General features: G+C 54.6%; 7 protein-coding genes across 7 annotated transcripts in view; 4 read left to right on the top strand and 3 right to left on the bottom strand.

The window, feature by feature from the left end:
* BU25DRAFT_400655 (TPR-like protein) overlaps positions 1 to 3,444 on the bottom strand; it is a gene marked incomplete at its 3' end in the record, with an annotated part of 5,191 nt that extends 1,747 nt beyond the window's left edge. Inside the window, exons 1-8 of the mRNA XM_033704973.1 lie at positions 2,773 to 3,444; positions 2,461 to 2,686; positions 2,325 to 2,384; positions 1,983 to 2,273; positions 1,698 to 1,926; positions 1,429 to 1,591; positions 1,097 to 1,374; positions 60 to 1,051 (exon numbers count right to left, since the gene is read on the bottom strand). Coding sequence (XP_033557776.1) covers positions 60 to 1,051; positions 1,097 to 1,374; positions 1,429 to 1,591; positions 1,698 to 1,926; positions 1,983 to 2,273; positions 2,325 to 2,384; positions 2,461 to 2,686; positions 2,773 to 3,125 — 2,592 coding nt within the window. The 5' untranslated portion in view covers positions 3,126 to 3,444. The remainder of the gene's footprint in view (positions 1 to 59; positions 1,052 to 1,096; positions 1,375 to 1,428; positions 1,592 to 1,697; positions 1,927 to 1,982; positions 2,274 to 2,324; positions 2,385 to 2,460; positions 2,687 to 2,772) is intronic.
* Positions 3,389 to 3,589, top strand: BU25DRAFT_349999 (uncharacterized protein; the record flags this gene model as incomplete). The annotated part of the gene is made up of 1 exon (XM_033703288.1): positions 3,389 to 3,589. A coding segment is annotated over one exon (201 nt), but the record flags the coding sequence as incomplete, so codon positions are not given.
* Positions 3,590 to 3,938: 349 nt separating this feature from the next.
* BU25DRAFT_414318 (alpha/beta-hydrolase) lies at positions 3,939 to 5,557 on the bottom strand. Its single transcript, XM_033707249.1, has one exon. It carries the CDS (start codon positions 5,416 to 5,418, stop codon positions 4,288 to 4,290), a length of 1,131 nt encoding a protein of 376 aa, XP_033557774.1. The 5' UTR covers positions 5,419 to 5,557; the 3' UTR covers positions 3,939 to 4,287.
* A 2,389-nt stretch (positions 5,558 to 7,946) lies between these two features.
* Positions 7,947 to 9,174, bottom strand: BU25DRAFT_478056 (uncharacterized protein; the record flags this gene model as incomplete). Its single annotated transcript, XM_033710987.1, has 3 exons — positions 7,947 to 8,488; positions 8,537 to 8,690; positions 8,740 to 9,174. The coding sequence occupies 3 exons, from the start codon at positions 9,172 to 9,174 to the stop codon at positions 7,947 to 7,949; spliced, it is 1,131 nt and encodes a 376-aa protein (XP_033557773.1).
* A 1,477-nt stretch (positions 9,175 to 10,651) lies between these two features.
* Positions 10,652 to 12,386, top strand: BU25DRAFT_478054 (FAD-binding domain-containing protein; the record flags this gene model as incomplete). Its single annotated transcript, XM_033710986.1, has 2 exons — positions 10,652 to 10,911; positions 10,965 to 12,386. Exons 1-2 carry the CDS (start codon positions 10,735 to 10,737, stop codon positions 12,384 to 12,386), a joined length of 1,599 nt encoding a protein of 532 aa, XP_033557772.1. The 5' UTR covers positions 10,652 to 10,734.
* Positions 12,387 to 14,688: 2,302 nt separating this feature from the next.
* On the top strand, positions 14,689 to 17,086 carry BU25DRAFT_349921 (P-loop containing nucleoside triphosphate hydrolase protein; the record flags this gene model as incomplete). Its single annotated transcript, XM_033703279.1, has 3 exons — positions 14,689 to 14,814; positions 14,936 to 16,725; positions 16,861 to 17,086. 3 exons carry the CDS (start codon positions 14,689 to 14,691, stop codon positions 17,084 to 17,086), a joined length of 2,142 nt encoding a protein of 713 aa, XP_033557771.1.
* Positions 17,087 to 17,304: 218 nt separating this feature from the next.
* BU25DRAFT_176864 (uncharacterized protein) lies at positions 17,305 to 19,804 on the top strand. The gene is made up of 2 exons (XM_033700868.1): positions 17,305 to 18,106; positions 18,229 to 19,804. Exons 1-2 carry the CDS (start codon positions 17,523 to 17,525, stop codon positions 19,643 to 19,645), a joined length of 2,001 nt encoding a protein of 666 aa, XP_033557770.1. The 5' UTR covers positions 17,305 to 17,522; the 3' UTR covers positions 19,646 to 19,804.
* The last annotated feature ends 470 nt before the right edge of the window (positions 19,805 to 20,274 follow it).

The following is a 20,274-nucleotide window of genomic DNA, read 5'->3' as shown; positions in this document are numbered from 1 at the left end:
TCCAGCGCTCGTCGATGCATCGCTTCTGCCTCCTCGTACTTACCCTGCCTCTCCAGCACCGACCCGAGCTGGCTGACACTGGTGAGCGTGTCGGGATGCTCCCGCTCAAGCACCTCCTCTCTTGCCGCAACTGCACTGCATCCAATCCGCTCTGCCTCTGCATACTGCCCCATCAGCATCAGGTACCACGCCGTGTTGGTCGCGATCGTCGCTTGGTCCAGCCTCGCCTCATCGTTCTTCTCCGTGCTGTAGCCAAGCACCTTTGTCGAGTGCGGAAGCAGAGTTCGACAAGCCGCCCACGTCTCGTGCTGGCCACTGGGAAATGCTGCCGCCATGATCCGCAGCGCTGCTCTCTGCCACACATCAACTTGACCATGCAACTTCACCCATTCCCTCGTCGCGAGCTGCACCAAGCTGTGCATCTCAAACAGTTGCTCCTGGAGTCGCATTTCTGGCTGCTCTCTAGCTTGCGCCCTGATTAGAGAGAATCGTAGCAATGGCCCTACAGCTTCTGCAAATTGCAGCTTGCTTCTGCCCTCATATAATACGTGTTCGGGGACACCCTGTCTGTCGAACATGGTCATTAGCGAGAGCAGGTCCGCCGCCTCAGGCCTCGTCTTTCGGATCTGCTCGAACGATAGTTGCCAGGTGGTGATGACCGCGCTTGACACACCAGCGTCTCGCCTTATGTCTCTTGCCTTCTTGTCGTTTAGGAGGTGCGCTTGGTTCTCTTCGCTCTCGCGGAACAGCTCGAGATACGTAGCGATATCCACCATCGGTTTGTTCACTGTAATGTATGCGGCCGCATGGGTGACAGCAAGCGGGATGCCTTCTAGCGTCTTGACAAGCGCTCGCGCGTCACCCTCAGCAGACTCGACCACCTGCATCTTCGACCTCAGCAGCTTCAGTGCCTCGCGCTCGCCCATCGGCTCCACCTCAATCACGTTAAGTCTCGCTCCCACTAGGTTCATAGCGGCGATCAGATCTCGCGAGGTGACCAGTATCCAGCCGCTCGCCGCTTGCGGGAGGAAGCTTGCCAACGGTGCCGCCGCTTCCTGAGCGGGATCAGCCCCGTGTGCAACGCCGTCCAAGTCACCATTGGCGCTGGCGCTGGTCGAGGTGAACACTTGATCATCGTCAGCGTTGTCGACGATCATCAGCCACCGCCCGTTCTTCTCGTCGCAGAGCCAGTTGTGCACCAAGCAGAGGATGTCCGTCTTTGGATCGTCGCGCCCCGGCAGCTCGACCCTAACGGCGATCTCTTGATAGGCTTGCTTAAACCTTGCGGCGTTGCTCGCGTGCACCCAGAACACCCATATGTGCGGCGCAGCCTCTCTAGCTCTGTACGCGTACTCGATAGCAACCTGTGACTTCCTAGAAACAACATGAGCAATGACTCTGGACCCGCTCGTATGCCTGCAGACCTACCCTACACCTCCCAGACCCACAAGGGCCACTCGGCTATGATCCTTTGAGGCTGTACGTCTATGCATCTCATCAATCTTTGCAAGGACATCATTTCGGCCCACAAATGCACCGTCTCGTGGAAATGGTACCATGTTCGACGGTTTAGGCCTGTTCTGCGCTCGCGCTAGGAGTCAGGGTCGTTAGCTACGATCAAGCACAACTGTAGCTAAACAGACAGAGCTTCTTGCTTGGCAGTGGATATATTGATTAAAAGTGCCACAGCTACGTACCAAAGCGACCTGCGACTGCACCCGGAGCATCCCGCGCAAACTGCATAAGCTTGTCCCGTGCGCTGCTGTATCCTTGGGCGTTCTTGTTGTCGAACTTGACAATCATCGAGTGGTCAGCATCCAGAGGGATCTTGTCCTCCATATTGCCTGGAAGCTGGAGCAGCGCCGAGTCGCTGTCTACCGCCGTGACAAGGTCGCCTGTCCGCGTGCGTTGCTCACCTTCGCTGTCCTGTCATCAACACGTCAGTGACCCTCTTGCGCCTTGCTTGCCTCACAACACCGTACAAATTGTAGCTGCTGCGTCTGCCTTCTCTCGTAGAAGCTGACGATCTTTCGGTCTCGGACAAGGTTCCTGAAGTCGTCTAGCTGCGATGCTAGCAGGTCGGACTTTTCCTTGATCTGCTCCAGCAGTGCACTCCGCGGGTGACGATCCTCCCCAGCCAACATTTTCTGCATATTATCTACGACGAGCCCTTTGTGTGGGATCCCAAACAGAAGCATGCCGTACGTAGCCCTGTAAAGGGATGCTATTGTCGGGTGGTCGTCTTCCATCGTCTGGACCGCCTTGACAAGGCACTGTGCAGCTGCTTAGCCGTGTGCACGCAGCTTCCTGAGCGGGCGACCTACATGGGCGAGTACTATACCGCCAAAGCTATGTGCAATGAAGAAGAGCGGCCGCTGTCGTAGCTAGCGCGTTGCAGCTGTCAGCCTTGCGCATGCGCACTCACACACCGTCACCATAGCAGCCCGTGCCTCTACTCACCTCCTCTGTGCCCCGGATCTTCTTGAGCTCCTCTAGAAGGCCCCGACCGTAGTCCATGATGGTGTCCACCCCGCGGCTCGACAGCCTCGAGTTGTAGCCATAGATCATGGTGCGGCAGCACGGCAGGTCTTTGCACAGGAAGTCGCGCAGCCACATGCGCCCGAGGCTGCCTTCACCCCGCCACGAGTCGTACGCGTGGCCGTCGAGGCCGGTGATGGCGATCACACTGCGCGCACAGAGTCAGCAGCTAGACAGCGCCAACAAATAGGAAGCGCAAGCCGTCTGAAGAGAACAAAACAACATGGTGCGTACTCTGCAACAACTGGTGCGTCAGGCGTTGGCGTATACAGCTGGGTGAAGCCAAAGAAGTGCTGGTCGAAGTTAATGTCCGTGTCGCCCATCTCCATCTGTGACTCCCCCAACGGATCGGCTATCAGCTCTGACAGGAACGCAGGCACCCCGCCACGGCACTCCACCAGCGCGACCTTTTCCTCATCGTTGTAGCAGGAGGGAACAACAGCCACTCTGACATCTACCCTTGATTGCTCGTCGTCGGTGAGGCTGTCGCTGATTGCAGCCTTCAGCAATGCCGTCAGCTCCTCGTCAGGCTGCGAGGCTGCGAGGCCGGTGACGCGGAGAACGGGGCCCTTCTTCGTGACGGCCATGTTGATTCAGAAGGGCATCGTTAAGCGCAGTGTCTGCCAGCGTCTACAGCGCCTACAGCCTGGAGGTCGCGAGCAGGCCGGCAGAGGATTTGTAGGCGGAGGGTTGATGATATGTGAGCAGGTGGTGAGCGACCATCGCTGGGCTGTGCTGTGTGGGCTGGACTGATGCAGGCAAGATGATGCAGGCCAGGCGCGTGCCAATCAGCGACGGAGGCTGTGCTGCATGGGGTGTCTTCACTCGGCTGTCCAGCGCAGCCTGAGATGACCATCCAGATATGCTGATGGCAATGGCCAACCTGGCGTTCACACTTAGGTTGCAAGGTCGCAGCCAGGAGGCTTTGCTGCTAATGGAAACATGTATTCAGGTGCGAGCACGAGTGCTGGGGCTTAGTCATCCCGACACCAAGCCTTCTACAGCGACGTTGTGCCGCTGGCGCTTGGAGAGCCTGGATGAGCTGTACTAAATTAGGTAAGGCGTAAAAAGCTATGTATTAGCTAGTAAAGAAAACTAGCCTAGCGCCACGGAAGCGTACCGAACGCTGCTCGCTTGGACTCGCGCTGCTTGGCGCACGCCGTCTGACCAGGAACACTGCTCGCGTGCAGGCAGCACACGGCTGCAGATCCTAGAGATTAGGGGAGAGATAGGCCTTTCGTAGCTGTGTTGCTTGAGCTTTTGAGAGACAGCAAGAGCAGAGGTGGCTGTGTCGCAATCAGGGTGCAAAGCCAGCACTATGCTCGACGCGGTGCACGTAACAATCAACAGGACGGCCACAACTGCTGTAGTTTTCTAGCTGCAAGGCGGGAGACCATGGGACAACAGCCAGAGAATGGATTGTTACAGGCGAGAGATGATCTGCACGAAAGGTGGAGGTTCGAGGTGGTTTGGTGGTGAGTGCCATCTCTGTACAGGGGGTTTCTCGCTACTGAGGTGGGGATGTTAGGTGGTGTTGGTGTTTAGAGGGGGTGTGGATATGTCAATGCATGAGAGCACTGTTTCGAATGCTGGTACAGTATAGCAGATCTCAAGCAGTTCCTCTGCGTGCCGCTAGGTGATTTCACGTCTTGACACATATTTTCGTACCCACAATCCGTGAAACCTCCGCTGTACAATACACACCTCCTTCCAACTCGCTGCCCGTTCTTGGCACTTGTCAACCGCCGCTCACCTCCTCTTCCTCTCCAACCACTCCCCAGCCCTCTTTGCACAAGCGCGTGCCTCCCTACCAAACCCCAATATATTCCCCAACAAAAGCAGATCATGCGGAACATGCTTCTCCACATCCAGCGTAACATCGTTGCCCGCCTGCTTCATCTTCTCCGCCCACTCACAATCATCAAAATACAATACCTCCCCACTCCCCGTGTTCACGAAAATCGGCACCGACGTCTTGAACGTCCGGTTTTTGTGGCTCACATATGGGTGTGAGAGTATGGTTTTGCCGCCAGACCCTGCGTACGCGCTGGAGCCCCAAAGTGTAAAAGGGAACGAGATGTAGTCGGTGCTGTAGTTGGGGTTGTTGTGCACGAAGTCGTCGGATGTGTCGGAGGGGTCGATCCACGGGCTCCAGAGCAGCGCGGCGGAGGGGTTCGGCAGCGAGAGATCCGCGCCGTACTCGGCGATGTAGCGCAAAAGCGAGATGGACCCGTTTGCGCCGGCGCTGTCACCCGACAGAATGAGGTCGGAGGGCGCGATGTGCAGGTCATGCAGCAGGTACAGGTACGCCGTCAAGCTGTCTTGGAGGGCGGCGGGGAACGGGTTCGACGTTCTGCTCGCTGGGAGTGTCGAGACGCGGTACTGCGGCATCAGGATGTGTGTTGCGCCGACGTGCTTCTGGAGGAGCTTGGCGAAGTAGCCGCTTGCTTGTGTCCTGCCATCGCCGGAGACGAATGCGCCGCCGTGGATGTGGAGGATGACTTTGAGGTTGGTCTTGTCGGCGGATGCTGACAGAGGCTTCGGGTACCATGTTGCGCCGATCTCGACGGGCTGGACATCGTTGTTGATGCGCAGCGGGCCCTTGTACTGGTCACCTCCCGCCGGCTTGATGCGCACGAAGCGCTCCTGCTCGCTGCCTGGTGTAAGCGGAATTGGTGTCTTCGCTTGGATTTTTGCGCTGTGGTAGACGACGGCGAAGACGATGCGCGTGGTGAGCGCCTGGCGGAAGGTCCATTCGGGGTGCTGCCGCCCGTAGCTGGTGAGGTACTTGACGATGAAGAGGGGAAGACGTAGAAGCTCGAAGCCTAGTGCGGCGAGCACGTATACGCCTTTGACGGGCTGGTAGGTGAGCAGGGCCATGGCTGCGACTGAACAGGAGCAGCTACAAGCAAGATTATGGAGGCCTGGAGGCCCCAGAAGCGGAGAACATGGTGGTTTATAGCATGTCGTGCTAGTTGGTTCTCAAGTCTGGTAGCTCTGCTTGGATCGACGTCGATCGAAGAGTTGAGTCGAGGCACGCCATTTAGCGCCACAACATATTCACGCCGTCCGTACACACTTCGGATTTGCACTCCTCTTCTCCGCAGGCGATGCTAGCGTCAGCAACCTCACGAATGCATACTCACTGCGCTTGGGCACGCTACCCTGTGTTACATGCACAATATGACACTTGAGGAGGGTTTGCACTCCATTTTCATCTATCATCACTAATTCTGTTTCCAACCCTGCCTTGAATTGCTGTCAGCAGCGCAGCTCGAGCTGCCCTTGGGGTTGGTGGGGTTATTGGCTGCAGTTGTTGTGGCCGAATATTCGACAAGGAATTGGCTGGAGTGCCTTGCGCGCTACGTTGGACGCTCTTCTGCGGTTCGTCATCGTCACTCGTCAGCATGCTCCTCAGAGTCGGAACAATTTCTGGCTTGGATTGAGCGCTCGCGCCGAAGTCTGCGTGGCTTTGATGAATTCTTATCATCAGTCTTGGGAGGAGGATCTGGTGTAGATGCGTATGGACCGCTACGAGATGCTCTCGTCGATCTTCGAGGAGCGCTAGGTGCGTCTGTTGGACCGTCTGTCGGCTCTGGGAGCCAGCTTGAGACGGGCGCGCTGAAACCCTTCCATCCTCGAATGATTTGCCTGAGTGTGGTGCAAGTAAGCCTTGATACACATTTGAACGCTCGCTCAGGCGGAGAATGATACCAGCGGGCCACCCTTTGGGGCCGTTTGGACTAGTGAATGGTGTTGCGGTGTCAGTCGGTCCTTACAAGACCCGATTACCCTTGCTTAGACTGTTATGGACTAGCACGTTCCAGGGACAGTATATATCGTCATCTCCTAGCTAGATAGCAACTCAGCGCAGTATTTCATCGACCCGATAGTCCTACGTTATCGTTTACCGTAGCTATCAGTATACTACAGCGGCCCATGCTGCCACAAATGGAAGCAAGTCCACAGGTAGAATCATGTTCCAACTCGCAAGTCCTCAGGTCTGCGCGATGTCGTCGAGCGCATTATGGGCAGTGTCATGGTTGGTCACCCCGAGATCAAACTCATCGACCTCGGATTCCTTACCTTCGAGGCCCCCGACAAGCCGAATGCGTGCAAGGCTGAGGTCTGCAGTCGTCATCCCGAATTCGATTTCGTCGTATTCTTCACCATCAGTGCGTTCATGAATTGCCTCTCGAACGTATTCCCTCACTCTGGGAGCATAAGTTGTGACCTCACGGATCTCCCATAGACTATCGAGAAGTCCGCTGACCCAATAGAAAGTGTTGGCATCCAGGTTCGGCGGAAGTAGGCTTCCGAAAAACGTGTCGATATGCTGTAGGTTCCACGCTTCCTCAAGGAGCGCTATAGTGTTTGCAAGAGAGGATGCTAGTGATTCAGGAGATGTGCGATCGTCTGATGCTATTGCGGTACGACTATTTGCGTGTCAGTCTTCAGGGAGTTTTTTACAGGGCCCAATGAACTAACAATCCCATGTCTTCGTGTAGTAGCACCCGCGCAAACGTGACAGAGACGGGTGAACAGCTATGGTACAATCGCAAAGCTTCCAGAAAGTAGGGAAAATCAGGTGTGATGACAGCGCGAGCGTGCGAGCGAAACAGATCGTACTGTTAGTAAGCTGAGTTGAGAAGTTGCAAAGTGGGAAGCTGAGCAAAGGCGTAAGGGTGCGAGGTGCTGGTCCCACTAAGGTGTCTGTGCCCTCACGCTAACGAGCTTGAAGTGAAAGAAACCCAGAACGCCTGCCTATTCTTCAAAGAGACAACTTCATAGAATCGTATTTTGAGGCGTTGCACACAAAGAAACTTATCTGTGATCTAGAGTCAGACCAAAATTCGGTTAGGTACGACAACTTTCTCCGGAAACGTGAGAAACGAGCTTGATTGGTTTTCGGCTAGGGGCGAAAGTGAAGCAAGAGAATCAGTAACGCAACCCCTTGCACTCCCTCTGACATCCTCCTCAGATTTACGCGTGTCGAATACCAACCAACGCTTATCTTTGGACCGATGAATTTGCTGTCTCGAGTTGTGTCTGTAAGAGAAGTCGTCTGCGTCTTTCGGGGTAGACTCAAAGTTGAGGTGACTGCTGCTATGGTATCATAAGAACCGTCTTCCGAGAAGGTTTAAGAGCGTGACTCGTCATGAGAAGGTTCGTGGGCGTACCAGCGTGCTGTGACTGTCCCGTTTACCATTGAGCCTCTCCCTTCGACCGCGCTGCTTTCTTCGGTTTTCTCCTTGGGCATAACATTAACTTCTGTTGAATTCGAGTCCCTTTTATGCAGAGTCTGCGATGGCTCCAAGGGGGATTGCTACTAATGAGCTTCCCACATAGCACAAACATCAAGTCCAATGCCACAGGTCACGTGGCCTAGTTGGAGCAGTCAGGAGCTATCATTGTTGCGAGACTCGGGCGGATACGGGCATCGTGTGAGCGTCGCTATGTTCGTGATCTTGATGCAGCGTTGTTGTTACCATTATGCCTTTGTTGTCAGCCGCAAGTGCTTCTTGACTGCTCCTTGTATCGTCCCAGTACGGGTCCTTCCTCGACATCCGAGAACGAACAGCACCAACGTTTACAGTGTTCATCCTGATTATATCAGGGCGAAGCTGGCTGCCACCCGATCGGCTCTGTGTATGTCGATAGTAGCCGTGTGTATCATATGAAACACGAGAAGTGCGGGCGGTGCGGTAAAGTACGGCAAAGGCAGGGCAGCAGCCAATGCATATGGCGATCGAGGTTTCGATGATTGTCCAAAGAGCGAGCCAGGTTGGGTTGGGAGTGTTGGTGTCGCCCGTCTGTCGACCGATCTGTACCACTCGCAGAGTTGCAAAAGCTATGCATATGAAACCGGATGCAAACAGCGCGATGATGGCTATCTTTTGGCCCCGTGGGACTTGAAGGTTCCAGACCAGTCGTATGGGTAGAAGCATGACTAATGCCATTAGAGAGTTGTCTAGGTGAAGAGAATGCAATGGCTTACTCATGAAGTCTGATAAAATATCGACAGTGTATGAAGTGTACAGGCTAGCCAACTGGCCACGAAGACTTCGAGGCCCTGAGCACTCCCCAGTCCGCATGGATGCTGCGAAGTCAGGACAGGATGTCAAGTAGGATACCATACAACCAGCCAGCGACTAACCATGTACGTTAGCAAGAGCACAACAGTGGATAAAAGCCACTTACGATAAGGCAGAAGATGAACACTGCCCACCAAAGCCGTACATATATCATCGGAAGGCCTGTCATCAGCTTCTTGTACAGCGCCAACAGAGATAGCTTGACCAGCCACAGCGACATCCAGAAGAACATAGTTGTCACGAACATTACACGAATGTACATGACGACATCTGCTGCCATTGTCGCCCATGGAGCCATGGAGCCGTTCGTAACCCTTCCGATCATATAGATTTTCGGTATGATGACGAGATAGCAGACTGACATGATAAGAAAGAATAGATAGGCAGCATAAATGAGGTAGTCCTGCAACTGCATCGCTTTTCGTTTCCATATCTGAATGCCGCCGCGTGCAATGGTGAAGAGTGAGGCTAACACGACCATTGTGTATGTCACCTCGTGGAACCGCCGTTCAGAGACAAGCTCATCGTAAGTCGCTGCCATGGTGTAATGGTTGACAGGCGGTCATTACGTCTGTAGTGATGGGTTTTGCGGTCTTGAACATAGGAGATGAGAGACTCCGCTAGGGAACGAACCAGTCAGGATGAAGGAAGGCTGCACACGATGTCCATTCCCAGCATACCAGCAGCAAATCATCAGGACCGCACAACAATGCAGATTTGCCTCGTCCAAAATAGCCTAGTCGGCCAAGGGCGGCGTTGAGTCCGAATTGGGTTCCTCCTGCATACCGGTATCTGGGAAGCACACGGCCTGTCATCCTGCTACTTGTTCGTAACCATAGATTCGATATGCCAGAGAGTGGGTTTCAACAGCCTTGTCAAAAGGGCAATCCTGCGCTGAACGTGCGGTTTTTCCAGTACCTCCTTTCATGGACATTCCTTTGCTTGGCTGCATACACATGCTGACTCAATGGTAATTCGAAACGAAGTCCTGATGGTCACTGGGAATTTCGAGCATGACACCTGAACAATACTTAGATCGACCGGTTATTCGGGACACTTGAGATAGTCTGCGGCGCGGTTTCTTGGTACAGTTCGCCAGGAAGCAAAAAAATTTGACCCTCATTCAACATGCCGCATTAGTGAACAAGACAGGCAAGCCGAGAACACGATCCTGAGTGATATGCGTGGAGCAACCTCCGGTCGTGTATGCATGGAAACCACTAAGGTCTGAAGAATCCAGGGACGGGAGGGCGCGGCTCGCGAGTGGAATGGTTGAAGAGAAGGAACAAGGGGCGGCACTCGGTGAGCCGCCTCCGCGCGTTGCAGGTAGAGATCTGTGACCCGTGCGCTAGCCAAACTTCAACGATGTTTCGATGTCCATTTGTGTACCGTTTTCAACCCACCAGCACACCCGATACTGATAATACCTCTTACCATGATATGCAATATTGCAAGCCCGTTCGAACTTGCGCAATGATGCCGTGGCGGTTTCAAGGCACGAACGCATCCTTTGTTTGCCCCCGGGACCTTTGAATCCTGCAGGATTCAGCCTAACCCTGCATGGCATTGCTTAGGTTAATATCCTCCGCCTGTAAACACGAATGTACTAAACTCCGGTTCAAGTTGGCCTAAAGTCGTCGTGTCATAGGCTCTCACAACTTCAGTTGTGGATGCTTTTGGCGGAACAGAAATGATAGCCCGCAGCCGGACAAATTGCCACATTAGGACTCTGCTCTCATCTCAGGCGGCGCCTTCTGTGAACATGCGTTTGGCGACTCGGACGAAGCTCTCTGATGCTCCGAGACAATGGGTTACCTAGACTCTCCAGGGCTAGGAGGTTGTAAAGAGAGAGACTACTTGCACTCACCAACACAGATCAGTCGCATCCAATTTCCAAGCAATGCTCCGCGCCACCGTGTCTCCCTACTTCCACAGCATCCGCGGCTATGGCCACTTGAACTCCAATTAAAGAGCGGTTACCCACCGCTAACATGCAGAATCATCGGTGCCATTCTGTCCTACGTTGCACACGGCTTTTCTAGCTTCGCTGCTGCACGTCGCTCCCGGTCATCACATATTTACCATCACTGCGACGGCAAGTATGAAGAACATTGTTCCTTTGGCAGCCCTTGTGGCTGGTGCTGCTTCTCAGAGCACGTTCGAACCGGTTGACTTCAACATCACCGAAGCACTCCTCGACAACGGCGTGAACCTCTCGGCTCTTCCTGACCTGGCACCACTCGTTGATAGAGCATCGACCAGTGGCTGTTCTGCTGCTGTAAGTTACAACGAGCATTACATCAGAAAGACCATTCGCTGACCATACCATAGTGCAAATCCCTCAACCTCATCTTCGGTAACAGCAATCTTGAGGTTCAGTCAGAGACAGCGTTCACATCTTTCATCAACTCATACTGGTCTGGCCAGCAGCGCGACATCACTCCTCAGTGTGTTTTCAAGCCCACCAGAGCTCTAGATGTATCGACCGCCATCTTGATCTCGCGCCTGACGCAATGTCCATTCGCGGTCAAGAGCGGCGGCCACTCTGCCGTACCTGGAGGCTCAAACATTTACAGCGGCATCACCATCAGCTTCGAGAAGCTGAGCAAGATTTCTCTTGCTGCCGATAAGAAGACTGCTTCTTTCCAGCCTGGCCACACCTGGTACGACATTTACACTGCACTGGAGAAGGACAATGCTACTGTCATTGGAGGTCGCGTAGCCAGCGTCGGTGTCGGCGGCTTGACTCTTGGTGGAGGTATTTCCTACTTCTCTAGCCAATACGGTCTCGCATGCGACAACGTCTTGAGCTATGAAGTCGTCACCGCGTCTGGTATCATTATCAACGTTAGCCAAACTTCATACCCGGATCTTTACTGGGCTCTGCGCGGCGGCGGTAATAACTTCGGTATCGTAACCCAATTCAACGTACAGGCTGTGCCCCAAGGGCAGATGTGGGGTGGTATGCGAACCTACCTCGAGTCGTCCTTCCCTGCTCTGATTGAGGCCTACTACAACCTCGGCATGAACGCGAAAAAGGATGGCAAAGCGCACCAGATTCTCTCGTTCGCTTACAGTGGCGTGCCTGTTGCACAGGTCGAACTCGAATACTCCGAGCCTAACCCCAACGCTACCATCCTGGCTGAATACAACGCGATATCTGGCGCTGTCGCGGACCAGACTGGCGTCAAGAGCCTTGCAGAGCTTACCTCAGCGCTTGAGGGCCCTGCTAGTGGTGCCGGCCTTCGTCAAGCGTTCTGGACGTGGACAGTCAAGCTTGACAAGGATCTGGCAACCTCCACCAAAGACATCTTCTTCGAGGAGGTTACTGCCATCACCGACGCCGCCGACCTCGTCGCAGCGGTCTCTCTGCAAGTCATCACCGAACCCATCCTCGAGAAGATGAATGTACGTGGGGGCAACGCGCTTGGCCTCTCCGTCGCCGACGGACCGCTCATGAACGTCCTGATCGCACTGAAATGGTCCAACACCACTGATGACTCACGTCTGAACCAGTTTGCTGCGAAGGTTAAGGACCGCGCAGTCGCTGCAGCAAAAGCGAAGGGTAAGGATGTGGCCTACTTGTACATGAACTACGCCAGCCCCTGGCAGGATCCTGTTGCTGGGTACGGTGCGGCAAACAAAGCGAAGTTGCAGAAGATTAGCAAGAAGTACGATCCTACTGGTGTGTTTGAGAAGTTGCAGCCTGGGTACTTTAAGTTGGGTGGTGCGCCGAAGATTGGTTCGCCGTAGGCGGGTACGGTGGTTGAGAGCAACTTGGGGTGCGCGTAGGTATATAATGAAATATTGACACAATTTATTGTGTGAATTTTCCTTCTCTTCTATTGTGACAGTGCAGCTCGCAACTCGTTTTATTCTTCTCAGAACACCAGACTTGCGCAATATCACTTCAAGATATACTTGTATACCTCCAACGTCAGGAAAGATTCTCTCACGACTGTTGACGAGCCCACTGTAGACATAACGATAACAAGTAACTTTTCTGAACGAGCCGACAACAGCGAAGACGACGACTTCGCAGCGGACCTACGGTCTCTACTCGACAGCTTGAGACACTCTGGCGACTACAACAACCCACGATCCAGAATCCTGACCGATGACACTGGAACAGCACAACCTCCTCGTGCTAAAAAAGAACGCATCAAAGTCTCAAGAAGCTCTGCGACAAGTTCCATCCGAGTACGCTAACAACTTCCCGCCTCAACTTGAAGTTTCGAAAACGGTTTTTGAAGTCGCTTCATGATATCAAGGACCGAGTTCTGGATTTTGTATTGAAGCTCGGGAAAGTATCTCCCATCGAGTACGGCGACCCGTCGAACTCGCACAAATCGTTGCACTGGCGCGCGCAGCAGCAATGCCCTGGAACGAAAATCGACAGGTCGAGCCAACGCCTCTTTGACGTCATTTTGAAGACAAAACAACCGGAACTTTGGAATTGCCAGTGGGCCGGCCATGGGATGTTTCAAGGAGTTGGTAAAGGCTTGGTATAGGAGGAGTCTGTTTGTTATCAAGGATTTTGATGTTTTGGCAGACTTTGCCATAAGTGTTTGTTGGCATATGGAGGTTGTGCCGAAACCGCATCCTACTAAAGTCGAGTTCTTGGTTACCGAGGATGGCTTGAAGCAAGAGAAGGATGTTGTTGCGGTATCAATCGATCCGTACAAGGTATGACTATGCTACCAGAGTTTCGTGATAAAGTTGGCGTTTGAGCATCTTTTGAGAAAAGGTACAGCGCGATTCCTAGGGACCTTGTCGGGTTTACCGCCACTCGAGTGGCTTCAAGCTTACCGGATCGACAGATCTGTTCACACTAAATGAGATCATGCGCTTTTAATCCGCTCTCATTCAAATCTGCATTGTGCATTCCTCAAACGATGCTCTACTGCACTTTATAGAGTTGGAATGTCTCATGGTTTGGAGGCAGAACTCGCCAGTGCAACAATCTCTCAATGACGCTGCACAAACCTCACCTTTGTGCTGTTCCCAGCCAAAGCGCCTTTGTCCCACACTCACCTAATCCACCAATCGTACTTCCAATCTCACACATACTGAGGATCATATTTGAATTCTGGCAGGACGGCAATACACCACTCACAACCATGGATCTACAACCTCGTAAAGTCCGCTTGTTGTACCCACTTAGCCACAACCCGCACATTTACTACGACTCACCAGCTCCGACGATGAAGATGATCTACCGCTTTGCTCCAATACCATGATAGCTGTTCCTAGTAAGCGTCGTGGATCTGCGACTGATGAGCGATGAAGGAGAGTGAGGGCGCGTAGGGTCTTGACAGTTGGAGATGCACCTCGAAACGTGCCTCAAAGTATACCTCGGAACAATTCTCAGTGTACACTACAGGAGGCAGTCCAAGACGCAAGACGAGACATCCCCCACAACGTGCCTAAAGACGACCTTCCACAGCCGAACGCTGTTCCTGTACAGGCTACTGACCAACCACAAATAGCACCCGGCGCTGGGATATTGAAGGGCTCGAGGAAGGAGGGGGCGGGGAGAGAGGAAATTGTGAGAGCTGTGGGTTATATGCGAAAGGGAGTGGTTGAAGAGAAGATTAAATGGTGTAAGGGGATACATGGAGGGAGGAATGCAAGAGGAATATGGTGCGTACAGGATGGTGCACGAAATTGTTGGAAATTGTCCGCTAGACGTAGTGGGAGGAGTTCTTGCCACAGAAGGCGCGCTGTGAGCACTGTACAAGCTTCCTCGTCTGTTCTTTCCTTTTGTGTTGTGGCGGATTTGGTGTCTGTGTCAGCTTCCGGTCCAATGGAAGCGCGCCATCTCGACTCATCCTGAGCGCACTCTTGGCCCCGCTGAACGCATTCGGACCATTCGGGTAGGACATCTAGCTGCAAACCAGTGGAGTGTATATGAGATGCGGTTGCTCAAGCTCTTTCAAAAATTCGAAACAACACCGGGAACCTACTCGTTTGCAGTTTGTTGAACAAGTCGAGATCAGTCACGAAGCCGAAGTACTCCCAAATTGTGGCTGGACACAGCGCCGAGGCAAAGAAGATGGTACGCGGAGGGACAGGCACACCGCCAGTGGTAGAAGAGCACCCTGGCGGTGGTCATATCACGGTTACAGCGCAGCAATCGCGGTACGCGCTCGATGCTGTCGATGCACCTGCATCGAAAGAGGTATATCGCACCTTCCCTATGCAAGATCATAATTTGACAACGGGAGATCTTGATCAAGGACCTCTCAATCTCAGTCGCCAATCGCGAACTCCTCAACCGTACGACACTGCACCTGGTGGAGTCGCGCCATTATGTGCTTGTCGGACGCAATGGCACCGGAAAGTCGACACTGCTGAAAGCCATCGGCGACGGGTTCATCCCAGGCATCCCGTGGAGTACACAAATTCTTTTGCTTGGCCAGACACGCGAATCAGAAGTCGCAGATGAGCTCGACAGTCTCAAGCTCGAAGATGAGACAGTTCTACAGCATGTTGTGAGAAGCGATCGAGTGCGGGAGAGGTATACACGAGAAGCCAAGATTCTCAGCGATGCTGTCGAGAACTCTAAAGATGCTATGGCGCCGGTGCGAGCGTACAGACGTATCCAAACCGAGAGGCTTGCTTTGATGTTGAAGGAGGCACATCGTATTGCAGAGAGGAGGAGTGGAGCCAGAGGGAAGCTGGCGCGAAAGGAGCTGATCAAGCTCGAAGAGCGGTACGAGATGTCAAAGAAGGGAGTCGAAGAGGAAGAGAGCGAGGTGGATCCCACGCGCATGAGCGAGGATACGCAAGCCGCCGCAGACATGCTCTCCAGTGTTCAAGCTTCCCTCGAGCTTATGGATGCAGCAGCGGCAGAGGCCAAAGCTCGAAGGGTTCTGCTCGGTCTTGGGTTCAAGGAAGATCGCATAGACAAGCCCAAGTTGCAATTGTCAGGCGGGTGGCAGACCCGGTGCGATCTCGCCTGCGCGCTGACGCAGCATGCTGACGTACTTCTGCTGGACGAACCGACCAACTTCCTGGACTTGCCTTCGATCATCTGGTTGCAAGATTACATCAACAACATGACGAGCACAACAATCCTCATAACCACGCATGATCGCGACTTTGGCGATGCTGTGGCAGAAGAGCTGGTCCTGTTACGCAACCAGGTGCTCGAGACGTTTCGTGGCAACTTGAGCCTCTACGAGCGAGAGAAGCATAAGAAGATACTGTATCTGACGAAGATGAAGGATGCGAAAGACAAACAGAAGAAGCACATCGAGAAGTCGATCGCTGGCAACATCAAGGCGGCCAGAGACAAAGGAGATGATAAGAAGCTGAAGCAGGCTGCATCGAGGCAAAAGAAGCTCGATGAGCGATGGGGCGTAGAGGTGGGACTCAAGGGCGGCCGCTTCAAGCTGAACCGCGATCTTGGAGGCTACCACACGACGCATCGAGCTGAGATCGAGATACCGGACTTCGACCCACCTGTCAAATTGACCTTCCCGCGGCAGCCTCCTGATCTGAGGTTTCCAGGCGCGCTGGTGAGCATGGAGAAAGTGACATTTGCGTATCCAGGCAGGAAAAAGGCACCGACGTTGACAGACATTTCCTTGACTATACATCCTGGTACACGGACTGGCATAGCAGGGTTGAACGGCTCCGGCAAGACGACGCTCGTCTCATTGATTGCGGGCAGTCTGGTGCCAACATCCGGATCGATAACGCGGCATGCGAGAGCCAAGTTCGGTCGGTTCTCTCAGCAGTCAGTCGAAGAGATTACAGCGATTGCTTCATCCGACCCAAAGTTGACAGCGCTGCGGCATGTGATGGAAGCTGACGGGGCCGAGATGGAAGAGAAAGCAGCACGACAGATATTGAGTAGCCTGGGGCTGCACGGTCATACCGTGTCTGACGTTCCGCTCGCTCTGCTCTCAGGCGGCCAGAAAGTCAGGGTTGCGTTAGCGAAGCTGCTGTGGCCGCCGCCCCAGCTGCTGATTTTGGATGAAGTGACCACGCATCTAGATGGTGACACGATCCAGAGTCTCGTTCTCGCGCTGAAGGAATACGATGGGGCGCTGCTTGTCATCACTCACGACAGGTTCTTTATGAGGTACGTTCTCTTCCCCACTCGTCGAGCGATTCGTCCCGTGGCCGAGCACGGAGCGCTCGAGCACCCGTAAAGCCACCGTCGAAAACAGGAACGATAGACTTTGACCAAGACGCCTTTAGACTAATGGAAGGACAGAACCGTGGTTGAGGGAGAGTCGCCATACAAGCTAGCGCCAGGGGTTCGTGGCGAAGACGAGGCTGACGAAAGTGAGTCGGAAGGAGATGAGGTAGGGGTAGGTCCGGGAACGGTGTGCTGGCTCACGAAGGGGCAGCTTAAGAAGCTCGAGGGCGGTATGGAGCAATACGCTGAGCTGGCAGCACGCACGGCGGCGAGACTGGGCAAGTCGGTGAGCGCGGGATAATTGCTAGACGGCGGAGAAAACGATAGGCGATGCTGTGTTGTTGGTGATGGTCTAAGGCGGTGTCGCGTTCCTGAGAGGCTCAAGCGTCGGCTTCTCTAGCGCACCCGCGGGCTGCACAAATGACTCTGCGCCGCGAGCGTGCAAATCGCAGGGGGATTGGGGCTCTGGACGGCGGGACCTCTACCGAAGGACTTAGGGGCTGCAATTTCGTGCCAAGCAAACGAACAATCTCATCTGTCGCGTCGCTCCTTTCGCGTGGGTGCATCGACCGTCTTTTCATCAGTATACATTCTTAATCTCTTCTCCTGTTTGTCTGTTTACGCCGCGGGAAACATGCGGTAACGGAGTGAGTACAGCACATGCAGGCCGCGCTTGAAACGGACGCACAAGCTCGAACTGAAGCTTGGGGACCCTGAATGCGTTTGGGACTGGCATCATGGGCGAAGCTGACATTGGCACCCCGCGCTCGACCGCCGACCCGCCGCTGCTGAAGGCGCCGAAGGACAAGAACTGCCCCTTCTGCGGCCAGGCCTTCACCTCGAGCTCGCTGGGACGCCATCTGGACCTGTACATCCGACCGAAGAACCCGAAGGCAGCCGATGGCATTCACATCGTCGACGAGATCAGGAAGCTGCGCGGCGGCATCACGAGGCGGCAGGCAAAGGGCAGCATCTCGAGGAAGGGGGAGGACAGCGGCGACTGCACGCCGGTGGACAACAAACACAGCGTGGCCAGCGAAGGGTCGTCGACATTGGTGCAGAGCCCCGAAGATGACGACGAGGGGCTGGGCATCGATATGGGGAAGACGAGGGGCCAGTTCAAGGACGTGAGCTGGGGCTGCAGCAACCGGCAGCTGTCACAGCGACTGGGCACGAAGGCGCCAGAGACGCGGCGTGATGCATCGCGGCAGATGCGCAAGCAGGAGCTGGACCAGCGGCAGAGGCATGCCGACGACCTGGAGACGGCAAAGGCGGCAGAGCTGGCGCTGAGGGAGCTGCTGAAGAGCGTGCGAGAGGCGAAGTGAGTGCTCATGTCCCAAGTCCCAAGTCCCAAGTCCCAAATCCCATATCCCATGTCCCATGTCCCATGCTTCCTGGCCCCCTTTGCCCCATCACACTCATCACACTACTCACACCCCGCAGTGTCAAAGCAACCGGATGCGGCCTGTTCGACTTCGACCCTTACACGCTCAACTTCCCCTCGCTGTGTCTGCACATCCTGCCGGCCCCCTCCACCCTTTTCGCGTCCCAGCCGTTCCCCACCGCCGACTCATGGTCCATCGCGCCGCCCGGCCAGAAGCAGCTCGACGCTCTCAATCGCTGCGTGCGTGAGCGCCTGCTGGCCCACCAGCGCCAGCGCCAGATCAACCAGGTCTACCCAGCCGCTGGCCACTCGGACCCCGCCTCTGCTGCCAACTCGCCACTGCCCACGCCGCCGCTGTTCGACCCCGACCCACAGAAGCTCTTCAACCACATTGCAGACGCCTTCAACCACTGGACGCACCAGTCCGACCAGACGCGTCAGGAGTACTGGCAGATCGAGATCCTCCGCTGCTATGCCCGAGCAAACGACTCGCGCAGGGAGACGGAGGTGCAGCTGGAGAACGCGCGCAGGGAGATCGAGTACCTCAAGGCCAACAGGTGGACCTCTGGAGCCCCTGATCTCTCGCCTGTCAGCATCACGCTGGGCGCGGATACGGCCAAGGAGCTGGGCAAGCAAGGCATGGACTTCCGCAACTGGGACTTTGACCGCCTGACCGACAAGTGGCGAGCTGTGGTCCGAGAGAACAGGTCTGCGTCGTCAGGCATGGCGGCGCAGAAGCAGTTGCCGGACTCGAGAAGCTGCTCTATGGCCAGCCTACCTCCCCACCCTTTCGCTGCGGTGAGCAGGCCCAGTCAGAGCAGCCCCATGAAGATGGACACAGGCATGCCCTTCTCTGCGCCAGCGACCGTGAATGGCGAGAGTGACCAGGTCGATGCTGAGGGCGATGACGATGATGAGGACCTCGAACTTGACTCCAGCGGACTGCAGGTTCAAGACGACGAGGCCAAGTTTCAGCAGCATCCTCAACCTCCCCTCTCGATGCCACAACACCATGGTCTGCCACTCCAGCCAACACCCATACATCCCTCACAACAGCTTCACTCGCACATGCAAGCCCCGATGCACGTCACGCAGGCCCAAGCTCAAGCCTCGATACAGGCTCATGCACACGCTCAAGTGCAGGCACAGGCACACGCACAGGCTCAAGCATGGGCCGCAGCTCGCCAGCACATGAACCAGTCGCGGAACCAGAACTACAGCCCACACCACCAACAACAAATATCTCCGCACCCTCAGCATACCCAGCATATGGGGTCCGCCACGAACAGTCGCCGACCGTCCGTGGTCATGATGGATCCTCATGTCATGAATACAAGCGGCATGACTGGTCCAATGGGCATGCCAACCGGTATGGAAGGCATTGAAGGCCATCAAGACCAGTACCTCAGGATGGACATCGGTCCTATCGCCGGCTTCGTTGGTTCGAACGACGGCGGCGTCTCGATGGGCACATGATCCATCCCACTTTCAACGGCCATCCGCAAGGTCGTGAAGCGTACAGTGGCGCTACGACGGAACGCGGCTCTGGCGCAGTTATAATCTCGCGCAGCTTTTCGCAACCTTTCCTTGCGCCTACCACCGTCGATCTACCTTTGTTTGGATACCCATATACCCAGATCTGCTATCAGCATCGCCACACTGGCCTCTGCGCAAAGTAAGCCTCGACATATATACTACACCTAATTAATATTACTCTCCTATCGTTGTTTCATTTCTCCACTATACCCCAGGCCACAGCGGCTGCTTTCGTAGAATCTTCGGACCTTCGTTGGATGTTTGTATGGGAGGACCTTCTGTTACGGCTTGTTGGAAGTATCGTTTGTCATCTGCTTTTCCTTTGTACTTGGCGTAGCTTCGCAAAGCACGTTCCCATGTTGCGCAATAGCAACGCATCGTCATGCACCTTCATATCGTATCGCAATATTACTAGCATCAAATATCTATCATCTCCGATTACGAGCGTGCTGGCTTTCGCGCAACGCAAATAATATCGCGTAACAAGCTCACACACATCGAGATTGACGTCTGCGATGAATCACATTTCGATTTTTTGACAGGGTTCCCGACGTCTGTCAGCAACACTC

The sequence above is a fragment of the Macroventuria anomochaeta genome (assembly GCF_010093625.1).
Source record: "Macroventuria anomochaeta strain CBS 525.71 unplaced genomic scaffold BU25scaffold_36, whole genome shotgun sequence".
Lineage (NCBI taxonomy): Eukaryota > Fungi > Ascomycota > Dothideomycetes > Pleosporales > Didymellaceae > Macroventuria > Macroventuria anomochaeta.
The sequence above is the reverse complement of the archived record's forward strand: the minus strand, read 5'-3'. Positions and strand labels throughout refer to the sequence as shown.